The 21863-nt window shown below is 40.9% G+C and overlaps 2 protein-coding genes across 3 annotated transcripts; one reads left to right on the top strand and one right to left on the bottom strand.

Moving 5' to 3' along the window:
• Nucleotides 1–202: 202 nt before the first annotated feature.
• LOC141752620 (beta-crystallin A1-like) lies at nucleotides 203–2557 on the bottom strand. Its single transcript, XM_074610671.1, has 6 exons — nucleotides 2508–2557; nucleotides 2139–2201; nucleotides 1867–1985; nucleotides 1282–1423; nucleotides 1051–1193; nucleotides 203–863 (listed from the first exon to the last, which is right to left on the bottom strand). The coding sequence occupies exons 2-6, from the start codon at nucleotides 2175–2177 to the stop codon at nucleotides 716–718; spliced, it is 591 nt and encodes a 196-aa protein (XP_074466772.1). The 5' UTR covers nucleotides 2178–2201; nucleotides 2508–2557; the 3' UTR covers nucleotides 203–715.
• Nucleotides 2558–9155: 6598 nt separating this feature from the next.
• Nucleotides 9156–20942, top strand: unc119a2 (unc-119 lipid binding chaperone a2). 2 transcript variants are annotated; one of them, XM_074611004.1, is made up of 5 exons: nucleotides 9156–9553; nucleotides 17830–17943; nucleotides 18559–18658; nucleotides 18785–18957; nucleotides 20287–20942. In XM_074611004.1, the coding sequence occupies exons 1-5, from the start codon at nucleotides 9304–9306 to the stop codon at nucleotides 20397–20399; spliced, it is 750 nt and encodes a 249-aa protein (XP_074467105.1). In that variant the 5' UTR covers nucleotides 9156–9303; the 3' UTR covers nucleotides 20400–20942. The 2 variants fall into 2 exon arrangements, with proteins under 2 accessions (XP_074467105.1, XP_074467106.1); XM_074611005.1 differs by having other exon boundaries at nucleotides 18568–18658; nucleotides 20287–20851.
• Nucleotides 20943–21863: the final 921 nt, after the last annotated feature.

The raw sequence follows: 21863 nt of genomic DNA, 5'->3' as shown, positions 1-21863 counted from the left end.
TATATTTGAAAACTTTGAGACTTAACTAAATTAAGTTCTGTCGAGTTGGACAACTCTATGACAGATCAGTGGGGTTTAAAGTGATTTTTTTGTCCAATTAATACTACTAAAGTTCATGTTTTGCAGGTTGATTATTATAATTTGAGCTTTGCGGCTCACCAGTGGTATCAAAGTGTCAATATAGAAAGACAAGACAAAGATGTAATTGAGGTACATGTCACTCGTATTGTGAATCTCTCTGTTTCTTTGCTCTTTCTCTTTATTCATCGTCTTGAACATAGGCAGAAATCACAGTATAACAGCAAGATTGGTGATCATGTTGATGTAGAAGACAATGACGATGATGATGATGATGGTGCCATCAATGGTAGAGATGAAAAAGAGCAAAAACGTTGAGGTGTTTTCACCGTTCTGCAGCCAACCTCAGCAGATGAGGCCTCTCTTTCACACTGATTCAGCTTTTTCTCTCAACTCTGTCTTTCTTACATCTTTCCTTTCTTTTGTGATGTTTCTTTAAAAAATGCAAAAGTGCTGTTGAACAACTGACACCAGTAAGCACCTGAAGTCCAGCCCGGGATCCTGCTTTGACTAGCCGGACCAACGGAGCCGGGGAGATGGAGGTTGGGGGAGAGGAGGAAGAGAAGGAGGGATGGAAGTGCAGGAGGAGGGAGAGGAGGAGGAGGAGATAAGGAAGGGTGATGGAAGCGTCCCCCTCTCAGTGCTGGATCCTCCTGATGGACTGAATCTGGGGAGTCTGGGAGTGGGAGCCAAACTCACGGTAACACTTGTACTCTCCTCCGCGACAGTCACACTCCATGATGTACTGGTAGCCACGGTAGCCAGGGTACTGGTAGCACACAAAGCTGCAGAAATAAACAAGAACATGCATTTACACTTACATAATCAAGTAGTTAAAAATTGTTATGTAAGAAGCTGAAGGTGCCCAAAGCAGATTCTTGTGCATTATCTCCAGCCAGTGCATGTTTGCAGCTGTTGCTCATGACAAACTGAAGGTGTGTAAAGCTTCAAACATCGTGAGGATGGACTTACGCTCCGCTCTGAATGTGCATGGATCCAACCTCGTTGTTCATCCAGCCCATGGCCTGCAGAGAGGGATAGTCATCACACAGCTCGAACTGACGACCGGTCATGTTCTCCATCTCGAAGATGGTCATGCGGGACTCCTTGTGGTTCTGTACAAAGGAGGAGAAAAGGTTTATCACAACCTGAGATGAAGTTTAGCCTAAAGTGAACTGTTACTGTGTTGTATGTTAAACCTACAGCACAGCAGATGGGCCTGAAGGAGATCATCCTCTCAATGCGGTAGGAGTTGCTGCCACTGTAGGCCTCAAAGCGAGGGTAGTCTCCCTTCTCCAGGACAAACTGCTGGCCGACGAAGCTGGAGTGCTCGTAGCCCACCCAGCTGTAAGCAGAGAGTGAAAATAATAAAGTCAGAAACCAAGGAAATATAAACAATTTCAGAATCTAAAAAAGTTGCTCCATTTTTGTTTTTAAAGGTGACATATCATAAAAAAATGTCAGTGCTTGTGCTCATACATTTGAGTATCTGGGGTGCCTAACAACCCATAAACTGTGAAATAAGACAACCCACTCAGTTTTTTGTGGGCTGCCTGGATCAGAAAACATGTGATCAGAGCAGACTGGGCTTTTTTCGAGAGGGGGTCTTAAAGAGACAGGTGCTAAAACGGAGCATTTCAGACAGAGGGTTTTTGAACATTAAAGCATGTAAACATATTCTAATAGAAACCCAGAATACAAGTATAAACCTGAAAATGAGCATGATATGTCCCCTTTAAATCATCTCTATCTTTTCCAAAAGTGGGGAAATGCTCTCTGGGTACGTACGCGCCACACTCGATCTTCAGGGAGCGGATGTTCTCCATACCACACTCCATGATGTTCTGGCAGCAGGCGGTGAACTCCATACGCCTACCCTGGAAGTACTCCTGATCGTACACGGTGATCTGTAAAACACAACGCAAAAGGATGAATGAAGGTGAGTTAGCCACACACAAAAAAGACACATAATATTTGAAACTGTGCCTCATCATGCATTGGAACTTCTTGCTGCTCCCTGTGCTCATGGGTAATGTAGTGTTAAGCGTGTGTATGCTTACCTTCCAAGGGCCCATGGGCATTGGATTTGTCAGAGCCATTTTTGTCTTGTTTTCTAGTAGTACCTGTGGGGAAATACACAGACACTGATGAAAAAAATGCTAAAAAACAAACCTGTATAATAAATAACCAGCGTCATCCTGTCTGCTACTCTAGGTGGCATTTTAGCTTTCTCTAAGGCTTGTACCTGCTATTTCCTTTCCTTGATTTGTTTTAAAAATGACTCCCTTATTTGCAGTAAAGGTAATAAACAAGCCACTCTGTCTTCACTGCAGCCAATTAAGACTCCCTGTTGTTAGTTGATATGTAGCATCAGAGAACATTACATCATGTTGGGAAGCTGTGCTGTATTGTTAACTGGTTTGACCTACCCAAACTGGTGAACTGTGTGTCGCAAGGTTCCACTGAATGGTCTGCAGAGGTGGTGTGTATGGGGGTATATATACACCCACGGGTGACAGAGGCCGGGGGTAGGGGGGTGGCACGCTTGGACCCATGTCAGCACTTTGCTTTGGACTCCATTGTTTTGTTGTGTGAGCCACAGAGGGGTTAACACACAGACACACAGTGATTCATGCAAACACAAAGAGGGCTCACGTCTGTACTGCGTTACCTCTGTCGTGAATCTATACGTTGGGAAAAAACAAGCTCCACCAGAATGTAGATCTATTATCAAATAGTGAAATTGCAGTTCAGTGTTAAAACAATTCATGTTGCTGTTTTGATTTATTTTTGATTCAATCCCAAGCTTTTTTTTCATAGTCATTCACAGCATGGTTGAAATTAATATCGTGATTTATCAAAGGCAAAAATGACACTTGGAAACTACTTATAGCCTTTTGTCATCATATTAATGTTAGTATAAAGAGGTGAATTCTCCAAAAGCCACTTATTTTGCATGACAAACTCCAAATAAAGCCATAAACACTAAACTAATCAATCATTAGTCAGTTAGTCAAAGTCATATCTACTTTAAATTATTGGATAATTACATGTATTCAACCAATCACATGCTTCACACTTGCTGGATCAGTAATTTAAAAAAATCATCAGTCTGTAATAGAAATATTTGAACTTATATATTGTTTTTCTCATTGTTTACTGTGTAGTAGACAGACGTTTGCGGCGGGATATTTAGTTTTTAATCTGTTTTTTATTGTATGACCTCATAGTGTGGGGTGAGTTTGTCGCAGCACCCCCAACTCTAATTGACTTCCAGTGTCCCTGTTCTTTAATACATGTGCAATCTATCACCATTTTGTTTGTCAAGACTCGGATCAATTGTTTGTCTCCACCCTGCGTTGACTCTTTTGAAAATGCATTTCAACAGTCGGTGATCTAATTTCCTGAAACTTGAATACCAAGTTTCATGACGGCTGGAAAAACTGGATCAATGACATTAACACCGGATTAGAAATAGGAAGATGGTGGTCGTGTTGGAAATCTAATCAGGCTCTTTTATAGATCACAACAAATGCAGCAGTCCGTGGTGCGAGGGGAAGAAGGACAAGTTTGTTGGCAGTAGAACCAAAGCTGAGTAGAGTTTAAGATTATTTTCTTTAGGGCTTTTATTACCTTTAGTAGTGCAGCTGGAGAATGACAGGAAAGGGGGGAGAGAGAGAGGATGACATGCAGCAAAGGGAAACGGTTTGGAGTTGAACCCGGGCTGCTGCCAAGGACTCAGCCCACATGGGTCACACTCTCTACCGGGTGAGCTAGAGGTCGCCCCAGCTGAGTAGAGTTTAAACTAAAATGGCCGTAGTCCATCACGAGAGTCTGATGGGTGTTCAGAGATATAATGTTGTATTAGTCCAAACTGATCCACCCTCTCTGTGAACACCAACACGTTCTCATCCCAACTCGTCACATACCGCCGCTTTGTCATTCACCTTGGCGTCACTTACGGCAACAAAACTACTATAGCTAGGTTTAGGAAAGAACTACATGGTTGGGCTTAAGACTATGTTTGTTCAGTGAAAATGACACTGAATGTTGTGAACATGGTGACATGAATGAAAAGCTGATTGTAACGTGACGCACGGGATACGAACAGCGGTCTCCTGGATGAAAGCCCTGTGTTTGTTGGACCTATCCACCTCCCCTCACACCTGCCAGCCCGTTGTGTGTCTCTTTTGCCCTTTAAACTACATCCTTTTCCATCTCATAACAGCGTCAAAGGGTGCCTTGTGTGGCGGTACCGAACGGCAACGGCCGTGACAAGGCCTCGGTATTTGACGCCCTGGGAATGAGAACGGGCTGGTGAACAGCCGCAGAGGACATGGTGCTGTCATGTTTTCACGTTGTGGTTTAAATGTGAGTTGTGAATGAAAGTACCTGTTGCTATTGAAAGGCCTCATTGGCAGGAGTGGCAGCGCTTTGGCACCGACCGATATGCTGTAATTGGGAGTTTCACTTTCAGGTGGCAGCGTGAATATATTACTATCACACCGGGATGGGGGGGAGGAGGGGAATATTGTGGCAGTTGTGTTGTATGAAAGAAGAGGGAGTCAAAGTTGAGCTGTTCATTATTAATGTTTATACTTCTGACTGATCTGTACCATGCATTCCTCCCATCAAGCGAAGAACACAAGCATCTTTTAAACACACTTTAAAGCATGTTTTACTGCTTATTTAATTTATTCCAAACATCTGAATCAGAAGGTGTGTTTTACAGGATTTTATAGTGTTCTCCATTATATCATTAAAGTAGGAAAGCATGGAGCGGACGAAACAGAGAGAGCAGCTGGTAGGTACACAGTCCTCTCTCCTCTAGCGGCTCTGGACAATCAACATTTAGGAATGGCTTACTGAGGTCAGCACATTGCCCAGACTCTCTGTCTGTCTGACTGTGTGTGTGTGTGTGTGTGTGTGTGTGTGTGTCCATGTAATTCCCTGATTGTGTCTACAACAGAGAGAGAGATACACAGTAATAATATCACAGTAAGAATATTTTTGTGAGCACATTTCTGATCAAAGTGGATTTTTTTCACATCAGGATGCGAGATAGGATATGTAAGTGTATGTGTGTGTGTGTGTGTGTGTGTGTGTGTGTGTGTGTGTGTGTGTGTGTGTGTGCGTGTCTGTGTGTGTGTGTTTTCTGCTGATGATAGCAGCAGCAGCTCAGACGTGACAAAGGGACGAGCAAACTCAGCACGCCAATGTGAAGAGACCACAGTAACTCTCAGTGTACACATCTACATAACAAAACCTCAGTTTCTTCTATACATGTTTAACAGACTACATTGTACTACATACAGTCTCTCTCTCTCTCTCTCTCTCTCTCTATCTATCACACACACTCAACAGCCACACAAACAGCCTGCATATTTAAAACTAATTACAAAGTATGGTAAATAAACCTGTATACTTAAACATCCACAAATTTGTTTATATTTCAAAGCATGTACATGTCTCTTTTCCTATGCAACATGTTAATGAATTAATCTGTATGTATCTTTTATTTTATTAATTTTGTGTTTGCTGGCTTTTTTAATTTTTTTATTTATTTTTTATGTTTTTATTTATCATTATTATTAATATTATTATTATTTAATATTTATTTTATTTTTGTATTTAATTGTGAATCATTATTCCCTGTTATTATATATTATTTTGTCTAGGCAGTGGGGGTTGGGGTGAGAGAAAGTGAAAATGCTCTGTGTCAAATGTGAACAATGCTCTTTTTCTTAAATACTAATAATTACAAAGAAACAAGCTAAACAAGCTGTTTGGAAAAGGCTATCAATAAATTAGCTTTTCCCAAGCGAGGCCTTAGTGAACTTTAGACTTGAATGTCTAGTTTTGGTCAGCATTTGAACTAAAACAACTATCACTTCTTGTTTTAACTGAATAAAATTGCATACCCTAATAACAAATTTTCAATCTTATTTCTTCCTTAGCTACCCAGAAACGGACAAACCAAAGTCAATTATCGACAATATGATTTTTTATTTGTTTTTGACATGACTTTTTTATGATTTTCGACATGACTTTTTTTTGCCGCGGCATGTCGAAAATCATTAAAAGAAAGTCAGAAACAGGTTTTGCAGTAAACACAGACTGCCTCTAGGGTGCAACATTTCCACATAAACTCTGACTTGTCTTTCACAATAATGAAGGGAATCGTCTCACTCTTAATGACCTCTTGAGCTTTCTGGGGTCAGTCAGTGCAGAGCCACGTGTGAAACGTTAATGTAGCTGAAAAATACTTTCTATATATGGCTCCTTGACCTTTGGTGTTGTGGCTGCTCTTAACTGCAGTTACAGTTGGTTTGGCACTGTTATCATCACATGCACAGTGCCACTGCAGAGCTGCAATAGATAGTCATGTGTGACTGAGATCTCCAGTGAGACATGCAGAGACTTTACATGCATCAGTGAAAGAGAGACCTCACACAGAGTTGTTTCCATTCTGCTCTCTCCTCCGCTTCTACTGTACAACTGTGATCTGCCTGTTTGTAGGGCCAAAATATCAACATAGGCCTATCCTTTTTTTCCTACAGTACAGCAGTTGTGACTGTTTCCAGCACGAGATAACAGGTAAAGTCCATAGACTGTATATAAAGATGGACGACGCGTCTCTGCTTCCTCCCACTGTACAGAAGTGCAGCCAACATATCCTAGATACGGGAGCTTCCATCATGAGGTTTTGACGTCATTTGGAGCCAGGGTCTGCACTGTAGTGATCGGGCAGTGGAGCCGCGGTATTGAGATCAATCGCCCGAACCAATCGCAAGCCGAGCACGGCCACAGCTTGTCAGCGAGAGAGACTCACAGCTGTCAATCATGATGTCTCATCCCCTTTTTATAGCATCAAATAACTTTTTAAAACCAAACTTATCAGAAAAATTGTCTGTTTCATGCACAGGATATAGTGACAATTTTATAAATACATTTTGCTCAAAGTTACTGATTGCAGTTTTAACTCCTCAAGCGAGCATACAAACTTTTTTCACAAGTGAAGTTTTATCAAATTTTGCCGTCTTCATACAGCTTTTCTAATGTGATTCAAAACGTGCATAAAAATATGTGAATGGAAACGCGGCTAGTCGCGCATTCAAATCTGAAATCGGGGGACTAGAAAAAGTGTCCCTCCCTCTCCTATAGGTGGTGACATCATCAACTCACTGCTCTGCAGAGAGACATTTTGGATTCACACTCTTTATTGAGCCTTTTGGCCTAAATGAAGAACTGAATTTGTTAGATTTCCTCTAATTGATCACACTTGATAGTGCAGTACTTTTTGTAATCTTTGTATCTTCTTTTGTTTCTGATGTGATTATAATTCAGGGGGTGTGGCACTTTGACATTGGCAACGCCCAGCCTTGAATCCATTATCCAATAGATTTGAAATCCTCTTCAACCAATTATTCAAAGACAATTGTACACCCTCCAATGTTTGTTTGATCCACAGTGTTAACCTTTAATAGCTCAATGCAGTGTTAATGAGCATTGGAATTTAACTCAATCAGAGTTGATTCATTATCAAAGAAGAGTAAATTATCAACACTATTGAGAATAATATTTACACTCTCCAGAGATATTTAACCTGTAGTGTTAGGTTTAAATAACACTATCCAGGTTTGGCGAGTGTTATTTTTTTACTCTATTTGGAGAAAAAATGTTTAACACTATGGCAAGAGTCAATTCAACGCCAATTCTGAGTGGGACCATATACACTTGGGAACAGTGTTGAATTTAACTCTTTAAGTGTTACTTTAACACTTCAAAATTTACTGTGTGTGGGTTGACTATATGTGTTTGCCTCATGCTTTTGTCCGTTTTGACTGTTTGTTGTCTGTTTGCACAAAGGCTGCAATTCAATAAGTCTGCTCCATCCCCATTTTGTGACGATTATTTCCCACAAAACACAAGTCCTTATTGGTTTAAAAACAGACCTAATGGTACAAATGTAACTGATTTCGCTGTGTTTAGGGGCCCTCAAGAGAAAAAAAGAACAGCACTTATTATTAGGGGTCTTTTGAATTCATCCCCGGTTGTGTCATCTGGATAATTGATGCGCGCATTTGTCGGTTGGAGAGCAGATTGCGCACAGACGCACCAACCGCCTCTCTTCAGCCGCTCAGGGGCCACTAGAGACCCCCCTCCCTCCATCCTTGACACCAGCCATCTGCCGGCTCTTTTTCAAATCTTAAACCCAGCTGATTATTTCCCCACAGACTTATAGCTTCAGTTGACACAATCGTCAAACAGGCGTTCAGGTATGCTGCTCTATCTTCCTGGAATCAGCTTCAAAATGACCTGAAACTTGGAGAGCTGGTCTCACTGAACGTATTTAAAGTGCTTCTAAAAAGATTTGAAAAAACAGGCACATCTGGCTGTAGATGTTTTGAATGTTTTTGTAATACCTTATTATTCTGTAATTTGCTCTTTGTCTTCGTTTTCAATTGTTATGTTTGTTTTATGTCTGCAACTGTGTAACTGTGCTGCTGCCTATCTCGGCCAGGACACTCTTGGAAAAGAGATTTCTTTTTCTGAACAAAAAATAAATCAATATTAATACACTGAATGTGAATACATTTATCTGTGCAGTATATCCTTGATGCAATATACACCTCAAGTGCAACTTTGTTTACAATTTATTTATTACATCTATACCCTACCTGTTTTACAAGTGCAATTACCTCTGTTTACATTACATCTATTTTTATATTTTATACTTCTAGTGTAACACTTCTGTTTATATTTATTTATTACATCTACTTTACCTGTTTTATTTGCTTTATAACTGTGTGTATTTTACCTGTTATATGTTTTACCTGCCTCGTTTAGTCTTGTCCAGTATTTGTTTTAAAGCACTGACCAGAAGTGGCAACTGTGAATCTCGTTTTATTTAATACAATGACGATAAAGCTTTCTATTCTATTCTATTCTATTAATTTCAATGAGTTTTTACTCCTGGTTAAATAAAGGTTAAATAAAAAAATAAATAAAACAGCGTCTCAGAAAAGCAGCTGCGCAGATAAAGACGCTTTTACGCACATTGCGCGCACAGCCACGAAGAGTGGGGAGACAAACTGCGGGCTCATATAAAGACCAAGCGGATTTGAATTAAGCACCGGATAACGGACAGCAAGTGTGCATCCTTCAGTGGAGGAGGGAGGCAACTGTGTAGTGTCTTGGTTGAAGAGGAGGAGGAGGAGCAGAATGAGCTATTCTTGTACCAGCAGAGGCAGCAGCCTGCAGGACCCATCCACCGCTAAGCAGCCTGCCGGTAATAATCCGTCCAGAGACAGCAGCAGTACCGGCAGCCCGAGGCAAACAGCGGCGATGAGAGTGAAGAAAGGCTGCAACTCCACCGACGTGGTGGGGGTCCCGGTGACCACGGAGGAGGACCTGCTCGGCAGCACGTCGATCACTCCGGAGGATGTTCTGGGTCTGCAGAAGATCACAGAGAGTAAGTTTCACTAGAAGGTGTTGAAATGTTACAGCTCCTGTATGAGTCATGTATATCACGTCATTGCCGTGTCACCCTTATTTATGTAAGGCCCTATTCAAACACATGGTGATGCATCATCATCTCTCTCTGGTACATGTTTGTTAACCTGTCTGCAGCTTTAAACCTCCTCTGCTGGTTGGCAGCTCAGTTGACCTGTGAGCCCTCAGTGTTGTTTCAGCACACTTCAAAACACCATGTGCAGTTTGAGTAAAGTGCAACCAGGCTGGAAAACAAGACGTGATGGAGCTATGAAGGAAATGCAGATGACAGGCTAATTGTCATAATTGAAATTCATGACTTAAATCCTCTTAAAGGTCCCATATTATAAAAAAGTGAGATTTTCATGTTTTTTTATTATAAAGCAGGCTTAAGTCCTATATAAATACTGTGAAAGTATCGAAACACTCAATCCACAGGGAAATACACACAGCCCGTATTCAGAAACTCTGCAACAAGCTGTCAGGATTTCTGCCCGTTTGTGAGGTCACGAATATACAATATTTAGACCCTTTACACAGTTTTAAACGTAAACATTCTAAATGTGTCCCAGTTTATTCCTGGTTGCGGTGTATGTGAATGTCATCAGCTGACAGGAAGTACACATGGACCCAAGCTGTTGCCTAGCAACGCAATTCTGTTGCAATTCCGTCAAAATGCGCTAAAATGGAGCGTTTCAGACAGAGGGGTAAATACAGGCATGTTCAGGCTGACAGTATGGGAAAATAAAGTTTTTTTTAACATTACAGCATGTAAACATGTTCTAGTAGAAACACAAAATACAAGTATGAACCTGAAAATGAGCATAATATAGGACCTTTAAATGACATCATGTGTTCACTTTAGGGTGCTTTTCTTTGAGCAGAGTGGTGCAGAGTGGGGTACTAATAAACAAACCAATTTGATATATATTTTCATGGCTTTAAGGGTCTTCTCTGCCACTTGACACATATTGATTCCCATACTTACTGTTGAAAAAAGCTTGGCTCATTTTATTGCGTATTATTCATCATGTCACAGTGAAAAAGCTTACTTAATGCAGTTTTTAATTATGTCACACCTCTAAATCTGAAACAAGCTTCTTACAGAGGAAACACATGTGATAGCAGCCAAGGAGCTCTTATGTGCACAGGAACACCTACATCTATCACCAACTCAGGTCTTAAACCAGTAGTTAGCTAACAGGTGGCCAGCAGGGCATTTGACTATTTAAAGGCTGGTATAATACCTCACTACTTACACAACACGGTTACATTGGCCGTTAAGATACATACTGAGTGTGATAACATGCAATCACTGTCGTATTTTCTCACAGCTATTTTAAAAGGGCATTTAAACTCACCAGCACACATTCATTTCTTTATTTCTACATGCAGTGATGGTCATGTAGCTTTTAGTTTGATTGTCTCTCTTGAAACTATTCCTACAGAGAAGATACCTTCCTTGAATCATATTTGTCATCATCGGATCCTTATTTTTTATCACTTTGTCAAGTAGCTCAAGATAATACAGGAAGTTTATTGAGGAATGAGGAATGAGACCTTGCTCGTCCAGTCCAACATAATCACGGCTTACTGAGAAGAGGAAGAGCTCTCGGAACATCCTTTGGCTCAGATTGTTCCTTCCCTCTTTTTACTGACAGTCACCGTAAAGTCTGCTAGTTTTGAGGGCGATCGTCGTCCAGCTGCACAGCGACGGCAACATAAAATGATTCTGTCTCCCACGCTGGACCCGGTTATGGTCTTGGAAGCTCTCACTTTCCTGTCTCGCAGCGTCATCGCTGGAGACAAGAGGAGGCATGTGTGAATCACCACAGCAACGTGGACGCATGCTTGAATCACTACGGCAACTTGAAGCATCTCCCCGTGGTTACAGCCAGCAGAGCGTGCGTCTCGGCTCTCCCACACACTTCCTCCTCTGCTCCCCTGTTTAACAGTGTAGTTATCACTTGGTTGAGACAGAAATGGGCATTATGTACACGCACACACTCAACGCTTGCTTGACACCGTTTGTGGCGGTCAAACAAAGAAGGAGACAACCTGAAGACAGCTACCGTCTGCAGCCCTTCTGTTGTTTTGAGACTCGTCTGTCTTTTTTTTCCCTGCTGCTGCACATTCTCAAGTGGCTGAAATTGATACACAATTGACAAAAGTCAGCACAGCTCAGCCAGACTTGACAGCAGTCCTGAGTCATAAACATTGTTGTTTGAAGCTGCTTGGAGCATTGATGTCTCACAGGAGAGGAAACGTCACTTTTTTTGTCAGATAAAGTCTCAGAAAAGTGACTTTTAAATAGCATAAAGTTGCCACTAATCATTTTCTGCTCCATCTGTCTGGTAATCAGACAGAACAGGCTTTCTGATCCAAACTTATGTTCTTAACTGAATCTTAATCTGTCGAGTCAGTGAACCTCAGAGCTGCAGGAAAGGCTCCCCTGCAGGCGCTTCTTTCTTTTAGGGATGCAACTGACATTATTTTCAGTATCAATCAGGTACTCTGAGAACAATCAGCATGCAATAAAGTCACTGTCAGTCATACTCGTGAGCATCACTGATAGTTTCACAGCTTTAAATGAGTATCTTTAAAAGGATTCACAGTGGCGAGATTGTTTTTGTGTCAGCTGAGTGACAGAAATACTCCTACAAACACGACTGTGTGTGAACCGGCCTGTGGACCTGCGAGGTTGGTGGTGTGAAAGCAAACAACTGAGTGAGAATAAATTCTGTTTTACAACCCATGAGGTCTGTTAAGCACCCAGAGCTCAAATAACCCACTTAGACCTGCGGTCCTGTCAGCTTGTACTCTTTTGGCAGTGTGCTGGTGCAGATCTGATGCAGTTAAATGCTCCGTGCTGTGGAGTTTAAGGGGGTAGCAGCAGGTGATGAAACCAGGTCAACTTTATTTGCTTGTCTAAATCATTATGAGATGACACAGATGGGTCACATTATTAGGAAAGGCCCAATGCAGATATTGTCTACAACTCAGTTGAGCTGGGACGATTCACCTATCTCACACCAGATTGTTTGTATTATTCATCAATATATTGTATCACAGTACACGTACGCTGGTCTTCTGCTTTCTTGTCTTGAACCTGTATTTACTGCAGCGTCCTGATTGTCAAGTTGTAATGACGTGTGTTGTGTGTTTGAGGACCCTCATCTAGACGCAATGAGAGAAAATTAGCTGCGTGTTTGTCCACATGTGATGCTCTTGAATCTGACCGCCGCTGTGAGGTCAACAAGAGGTCAGGAGGCCGAATGTGTGGTTGGTTTCCATGCCGACGGGACAGAGGGCTCCATGCCGGAGGAGTGGCCGAGGTCCAGCAGTATACATTAGGAGCTGGCTGTGTTGTATATGATGGAGAAGCACTCGCTGAGCTGAAGGGAAGCTTAAAGCTCATGTGGGATAAAAAAGCTGAGAGTGATGGCTGTTAATCACTGTACTGAAACACAAGCACGCGATCGACCTCATGCAAGGACATTAACCTAAATCTTACTTTTTCCCGAGAGGCTTGCTTGTACGAGTGTTCACCAAACTCTCTCAACTGCTCCAACCTGATGAATGCCACCTGCTCACGAGATTTTATCTTTAGCATATGTAGATTGATAACTGTCCCGCTCCATATGTGGGCAAGTTTCATTAACAACATGACTACAGCCATGCTAGCGGCTCCTTGAGGCTGCACCTTGGCAGTTGCCAAGTTGAGTTTAGTTGAATGCTAACATGCTCACAGTGAGTGATCACAATTATTTATCAGTATTTTTATTCAGTTTGGAAAATATTTGTAATGCTCTTGAACATTTTAGGGCTGATCATTCTCAGTTTTTTCCAATTTTAATTGATTGAATTCAATTTTAATTGATTTTCACTCAGATTTAAAAATAAATAAAACTAAATTAAAATTACAATTTCAAATGTAGAAACAAAAACAGTAATAGTTCTAATAGTTTTAAACTAAATGAAAATATTAAATATTTCACTTTAAAAACCCAACGTATAAATAAAATTAGCATCACTCAGATTTAATTAAAGGGGACATATCGTGTTCATTTCCAGGTTCATACTTGTATTTTGGGTTTCTACTAGAGCATGTTTACATGCTTTAAAACACTTTATTTTCCTCATACTGTCTGTGTGAATATAACTGTATTCACCTTCTGAAACGCTTCGTTTTAGCGCCTGTCTCTTTCCGTACAAAGCTCAGAGCTAGTGATGACGTGTAAAAAGTTAGAAAGACCACTTATGGTGGGCAGATGGGTAAATGGATAGGTCCAAACAAACATCAGACTTTCAACCAGGAGTCCAGTGTTCCAGACCGGTGTTTTGTTTTGTAAGTTACGTTAATGATGTTTGTCATGTGTTTTGTAGTGACAGTTGTGACAACCTTTTTAGCGCTGACTTTACGTTGTTTTCATACGTTTGACTTAGTTTACATACTTATTTTAAGCCCATTTTAAGGACCCACCAAATTGCAGCTCAAGTGGGACAGACTGAACTAGATGCCTTTATCAGTCAGCTGTAATTTTCACCTGTGTGCTAGCTGTGTTTATAAGCCTTTAATATGGTTTCATGTGCAGTGATCTTAAACCCTCATACTTGAAGGTTCCTAAGATCTGTCCTGTCCCAGAGCTATCTGGGTGAACTGCTAAAACGAGCTCAGGACTGTTTATTTTGGCTGAATCTGGGTCATGTGTTACAGCGTGTGTTGAACTGTGGAGCTGACCTAGTCAGTTTAGCCAGTAAACCGGTGATTTCTGCCACATCTGCGGAGAGCGGACGAGAAGGATGTCATCTGAGGGATGACAGATAAAAGCATGACTTAAAACTTCATTTCACTTTTCTGAAATGTGGTACACAGTGTGTCTCTTTCTCTCTCTGTATGCTGCGCTATAAGTTCACTTTGGCAAATAAGCTGCCAATAGTTCACCTTGTAGGAATGTTTATGGTCGCAAAGTGTGGTGGCATCACTGGCTCTGTCGTTAATGTATTTTGTTAAAGTTGTAATCCTTAAGGTTTCAGTGCTGGTTGATTTGGTTACTGCTGATAACAGCAATAAGGCAGTTTAATACTGCAGCAAACACTCGTTGAGCAGCTTCTTTGTCAGACATACAATAGAAGAGCAACTGGTGTATCAGTGTACAGTGTAACCAAACAAACTCATGTTAATAAAGAAGCCAGTCTTTAATCAGTCTTTTCCACTCATGAGCATCTGCGATCTGATTTCATGCTGCAAAATTACAAGCAAATATGACTTGTTTTCTAGACACATTTTTGACAAACAATCGTGGTCAGCAGTAACCTTGGTGACAAATACATTGCGTTTCCTGTGACTGTGTCACAATAAAACCACTACAAAGCTCTTGCACACTTGAAAGTCTTCTAGCCAGTTGCGTCTGATCATAAACTTTGTTGTTTCATAGATGTGCCCTTGGAAAGGAAAAAAACATCCTGCACAAAGACATTTTACTCTCTACTTTTTTATTTTGACACTTTAAACATTTCGTTAAGAAAAACCTTAAAAGTCAAAAATAGCCATATCATTGTGTTTGTTTTTGACACCAAAACATCCCCAGAATACATTTTACCACCATTAAACATGACGTGCACATACAAGATGTAATTATAAGTGAAGGGTTTGAAATATTGGATCTGGAGGTCGATACATTTGTCCTGTGATGAATACATGAAGTCTGAAGTCGTTGTTATTAAAACCTGCTGATGTTGAAGTTTTGAAGAAGTGGTTTGCAGACGAGCTTCCTGTTTCCAGCAGCGTTTGACCGCTGCAGAGTTACTGTAACACTCACAGCTCAGCTTTTGACTGTTTATAGTCACCTTAGTGTGTTGCATCATTCAACTTTGACACTTCACTGCACACTGTGAATCCACAAAGGTTATCTTCTTAGTCCTTTAAACACACACAGAAAGCTTGGGATGTGTTCAGTCTGGATGTGTTTACTATCACAGCCCAGAAGGAGAGCTGCAATGATAAACTGGAGTCTGTGCATGGCTTCATTAGCTTCTAGCAGCAAGTTAATCTCAGTTCTGAGGTAACAGACTGCATGTAATTTGCTACAAACACCTCAGGTTTTGTGAGACGGAGTGAGAGCACGCACACACAAACAGACTCTCTCATTCATACTCATTATCCGTACTTCATTAGGAGGCTCCAAAGTAACTAGGATGAGGACACCACCAGCCGTGTTACACATGTACAGAAGTACACACGCTAATGCAGAACTGTTATTAATGTTCCCACTTTTTACAGCTGTAGATGTAGTCTGTTATTAATTAAAGAAGACATATTATGCGTTGGTGCTTTTTCCCTTTCCTTTAGTGTGTTATATAGTTTTTTGTGCATGTAAAAGTAGGAAGGAAATGTCTGGTTACGGTTCTCTATGCTCCGTCGTGAATACATAAGCATGAGAAATAACCTGCAGGGAGCATTGTAAATAATCCTCCAGGGGGAATTAATGTAGAAATAAACCCCATTCAGGAAGCAGAAAAGCTCCAGATTGGTAACCCTGTTAGTAAGTAACTAAAAACACATTCTTGACCGACATATTATCTCATTTACATTTCACATTTAGCAACACTGATGAACTACTTATCTACAACTAAAGGTGCACATTATTCAATCATTTTCCTCATTTTGGCTGCTACAGATAAGTACAGATTGTTGTTTGATTGGGGTGTTGGCATATTAGGCACTCTCTTTGGTCCTCAGTAATACACCTGCCAAGTGTGAAGTCAATCGGATGAACGGTTGTCGAGAAAATCTAAGGACAAACAGACATGATGATACACGCAGACATACAGAGACTCCTTCCATTTTAGTTCAAAAAGTTAAATACTGACTTAAACAATTTAGCCAAAACTTGATATTTAACCTGAAATAGGAAAAACAGACCTGCATGAGATTCATATTTGGGAGCTGATAGTAACATCTGGAAATATCATGTTGTCATGTTTTTTAGTGGGAAGCTGTCATAAACAACAGCTGGTGAGTTGATTGGCCAGTCAGAGCTGCCATCATTAGCGGTTAAATTATCCCTCGTGTGCCGTTAGACGTCCATCTCTCCAATGTTATTACTGTTATCTTTGAGCAGACAGATGTGGTCAGCAGACACTGTGTGACTGTGTGACGACCTCAGTTTTGTTAACATGTAATCACGCACATTTACTGACTCAGACCTGCACTGCTCCACTCTCAAATCCCTGAAACGTTTCATGTATTTCATGAATTTGTAATTTATTTTTCATCTGTGTGAGCTTTGTGGCTGCCGGTGTGAGATGATGGAGAGATGTTGCAGTTACACCTGCCGTCCTGCGGTATCATCGGATCAGGCAGGAAGCAGGAAGTGTCTGCTCTGCTGGGGAACGCTAATAAGCAGTGACACTGCCTGGTGAGGGCAGGAAGGATTAGAGGAATAAAAATAACTTCTCTTTCTTTCTTACTGGGTGCATGTGTGTGTGCGTTGTCCTATTTGTGAGGAAATGGCTCCTCTAACACAGTTTTACATCAAGATTCATGTCAGAAATGCACATCAGATACTCACAGGGAGCTTTTTAATACATTAGCCAGCTGTCAAAAGGTGAAAATGATTTGAAGATGCAGTTAACAGGATTGAGTTGATGTTATTATTTGAATATACTGTTCATTGCTGCAGAGCTGTTTACGTTTTTGGCTATGTGAATGTTTGAGTGCATGTTTCATTATAGCCACTTTTAAAGTATTTATGTTCTCGTTCTCTCAGTGTTGTTGTCTGTTTGAATGCAAAGCAGCTCCTGAGATTACAGCTTCCTGACTGCGGTGCAACTAGTGCTTGTTAATTTCCTTTGTTTGCAGCGAATTACGTTGCTTTTCTCAGTGTCAAACCATCATTATAACCAGTATTTAATCCCAGTGAGTACTTTTTTTTGATACCTTAGATATATAAACATGTTTTAAACCTTTTTTCATTTAACGAAATATGCCAAACTGCTCACCACATCAGTGTTAAAATAACCAACTTTGCCTAAATTATATATAATCCAAAAAGTCTCTTCTTTTTATATTGACACTCTCTGATACTTACGATCACATTTGGCTGAGGTTTGATACGCTTATATAATGTATTGATCAGGGAGTGAATGTACTTGGTGTGTTTTTAAAAAAAAAGTGCATTCTTTGTATTTGTGTCTAATCTGTAACTCTCCATCCTCTCTCTCTCTGTCTCTCTATCTTTCTCTCTCAATCAGATTATCTGTGCAACCCGGACGAGAACATTTTCAGCATTGACTTCACCAGGTTCAAGATCAGAGACATGGAGACCGCCACGGTGCTGTTTGAAATCACCAAACCTCCATCCACAGGCGAGTCACTGATGGATTTCTTTCCCTTAACCTTTATTTACCATGTAAATGTTTGCAGTAAACAAACATTATAAAGCAGCCTCATACATGTAGGCTGTACACATCCACTAAACAAATCCACCAACACATTGGTGCTTGTTCTCTACCAAACAAAGTGCATGCATATTTTTGGTAGAAGACGTGAACTGGAATATAAACCTTGTACTTATTCTAGATTTCTGGGTTGTTTAAAGGTGTAGTGTGTAGGAATTGGCAACATCTAGTGGTGTGGTTGCAGATTGCAACCAACTGAGTAACCCTCAACTCACTCTTCCCTTTCTAAGACTACATAGACTACGACTATGTAGATATGAAGGGCTCATTCTAAGCTAACAAAAACACAATTGTTAGTTTCAGTTGATTATACACTAATGAAAACATAGTTATGAATATTATATTCCATTTCTGCTAATAGATCCCCCGAAATGTTACACACTGTTCCTTTAAAATTGTGTTTGTTGTAACATGTTTGTTTTCAGTGAACCACAAGCAAGCCGAGGGAAAATGTCCATGTCTAAAAATATTTAACTTCATTTTATTCTGTTTCCGTTTCACACAAACTGATCCTCAACTTAGACAAAGCAGGGGAGAAGAGAGACGTTGACCCAAACGCCGGCCGATTTGTCCGTTACCAGTTCACCCCCGCTTTTCTCAGACTGCGGCAAGTTGGAGCCACGTAAGTGAGAACGTGTGTGAATCTTTATTTACATGGATGTGTCCTCTGTCTGTCTGTCTCTTTGTTTGGCTGTCTACGACTTCTCTGTCTCACTCACCTTTTTTCTGTCTGTCTTCGTCCCTCCAGCGTGGAGTTCACGGTCGGAGACATGCCGATAGAAAACTTCAGGATGATCGAGAGACATTATTTCAGAGAGACGTTGCTCAAGAGTTTTGACTTTGAGTTTGGCTTTTGCATGCCCAGCAGCAAGAACACCTGTGAACACATCTACGAATTCCCACCTCTGTCTGAGGATATCAGTAAGTTTCTGTTTGTTGTTACTTGAATGCCGACATGTAGTGTAAATCGCTTTGAGTGGTCGAAAGACTAGAAAAGCGCTATATAAATGCGAGTCCATTTACCATTACCATTATCCATTCCATAAACCATTTTACCATATTTGCTAATTAGACATTTTTTAAAGTTAGATGCATCAATCTGGAACACTATGAGAGCAAAATTACGAGGTTAGATCTATGAAGAACTTGGTACTCTAGTAAACAATTTAATCATAAAGGTTGTATGGTTATGAATGACGGCAAAAAGTCACACAGCATAAGCATGGTAAACAAGACGGGGTGCTGACATCGCCGCAGACCCCTCGCACTGAGGACAGTCCTCACCGGTTGACAGTCGTGCCGGGAATCCCGTCCTTCCCCACAGGGAGAGAGGGCGCACCGCACAGCGAGAACTCCATGGCCCCGGGCAGCGGCGAGGTTCGAGCGAGGGGTGTGGGGGAAAATTCACGGTCAGGCCTTTCCAAGCAGACCTAAGTCCCGGTGCACCGGATGATGTGCCCGGCGAGGGCCAGCCCACCAGTTGAGAAGTGTAAAAATATTTTCGGTTCATTATGAAAGTGTAGCGCGCTGGATGTCGGATCACTTTGATTTAATTTGAATTAGGCTACACGATGGTTGATATGATTGGATAACAATCCACAGCACACTCTGCTCCGCCGGTTGCTAAATGTGGATAAATATATTATTCAGTGCTTTTTTATTGGGCATCAACCTCACGTTTACGCACGTATTGTTGAAAAAGAATAGACTTAAAGCATAAATAAACACTAGTTCAACTGCTTCCGGTGCCCATGACCAGAGGACTGAACAAAGTGAAACTTTGACCTGATGTTGGTGCTATAGATGAAATGTTGCAAGATCAAGAAAGCAGTTACAGTTCTTCATTGTACAGATGACATGAATGTCTGTAGGTCTACCCAATTACAAGGCAATCCATCCTAAAGTTGTTGGGACATTTAAGTCAAAACCTCAAATATCAACCTCATGGTGGTGCTAGAGGAAAAGTCAGGGGATCACCAAAGTCAGTAGGATTTATTGTCTGGGGATCATAAATGTCTTCACCAAATTTCATGGCAATCTAATGAATGGTTGACAAGATATTTCAGTCTGGAGCAAAGTGATGGACCGACACTACCATCCCTAGAGCCATGCCGCTATAAAAACTATTATTATCCCTTTAATCCTCTTGGGACCCCCTCAGATTTATCTTGGAACCCCTTGGGGGGGTCCCGACCCCTAGGTTCAGAACCAGTGCTCTAACAGCAGTGATGTTTTTGTGTCTGCTCACAGTCAGAGAGATGGTCCTGCACCCGTATGAGACGCAGTCCGACAGCTTCTACTTTGTGGACAATAAGCTGGTGATGCACAACAAGGCAGACTACTCGTACAGCGGCGGGACGTAGAGACGGCGCGCCGACACGAGAGACAGGTGGATGTACGGACTGACCTGAGGGACGATCAGAGTACACTGGTGGGGTTAACATCCTGTCAATCCAGTAGTCTCTCTCTCTTTATTTCTCTCTTTCTCTATCTCCTTCTGCCACTGAGAGAACGCCATCCAGAAGACGCCCATACAGATGTGCCAGATGCAATCTGTGTGTGTGTAAGCATGTAGAAGTTGGCCAAAGCCTAAAAAAAACCACAAACACACACAGTTCACAGCTTGGTGTGGCATTGCTGTAACAAGGTGTTTTTCTAACAGGATAAACCAGAAAGTAAGCAACTTTTTAGGAAATATCAGATGTTTTTTTGCCATTTTGTGTGAAGTTAAAAAAGGAAAAAACTCTGCATCTTCAAATACTGGTAGAAATTATTTTCTTCATTCCTGTATGTTAGAGATTAGGAACAAATATTGCATCTAAAAAAGGTGTTTTTAGGACTGAAGTGACATTTTTGGGGAAATTATTTCTGTTTCAGTGAGTGAGCTTTCTGGAGTAAGTGTGTCCGTTTGAAGCATGATTACTGGTCTGGTAGAAATAGATTCATTTAAATGTGTTGGTTCATCAGACCAGTTTCCTTCTCCCTTTGTTCCTTATTTATTCTTTGAATCGTGTGACGTGTTTTAACCGCAAGGCATATGTGTTTATTGTCTTTGCTCAAAGCACAACATCTCTACCGAGCCAACAAATGAGAAGCTTGTAAAGATGAGCTGATCAGATATGACCATAAACGTACGTTGTCATCTGTGTTCTAGTTGTACTTTTCCAGCCATGTGTCGCTTTGTTAGGCCATAAAGAAGTTGTTAAAAACTTTTAGTTGTGTGTCCGAGAGTTTGGAAACTCTTCATAAGAGAAGGAAATGAAAACTTGCATTTGTAAATGTTATTTTTTCTGATTTGTGTTGCAAAAAGGAAGAAGATTGGGGGAATGTAGCAGAAATCACCCTTAAATCTCATGTTATTTTGTTTGTGTGCAATCTAATCTCTGTTTCTATGGCAGTTTTTCTCATGTCTCTTATGTCCAGATTTCTGTCTCTCATACGTTTCTGTCTCATTGTTTTCAGACACATTCCAGTTAGTTAGGACCTGAGTGTGTTGATCTCTTGTTATTTGAGGGCATCTATCACACAGAGAATCAGTAACTGAACTGTCTTGGGACGCCTCTAAATTGTAATATGCACATTTGGCACAACCTGTCTCAAATAGTATCCAAATAGTTCTTTTTTTTCAGCAAATATTGTCTGATTTGAAGCACTTGAGAGTAATTTTTATGTTTTTAGTGACTCTGCGGTAAACACCACCTGTCTGTTACAGCCAAACAAATACTGCAAATTATTTGCAAATACTAGTTGAGCCAGGTCTGTGAACAAGTGCAGCTGGTTTATACTTGGATGCACCTCTTTGTGTGTTCAGCTCAACACAAGAAAAG

Source organism: Sebastes fasciatus, chromosome 16 (genome assembly GCF_043250625.1).
Source record: "Sebastes fasciatus isolate fSebFas1 chromosome 16, fSebFas1.pri, whole genome shotgun sequence".
Taxonomy (NCBI): Eukaryota; Metazoa; Chordata; class Actinopteri; order Perciformes; family Sebastidae; genus Sebastes; species Sebastes fasciatus.
This window is presented reverse-complemented; position numbering and strand designations above follow the sequence as displayed.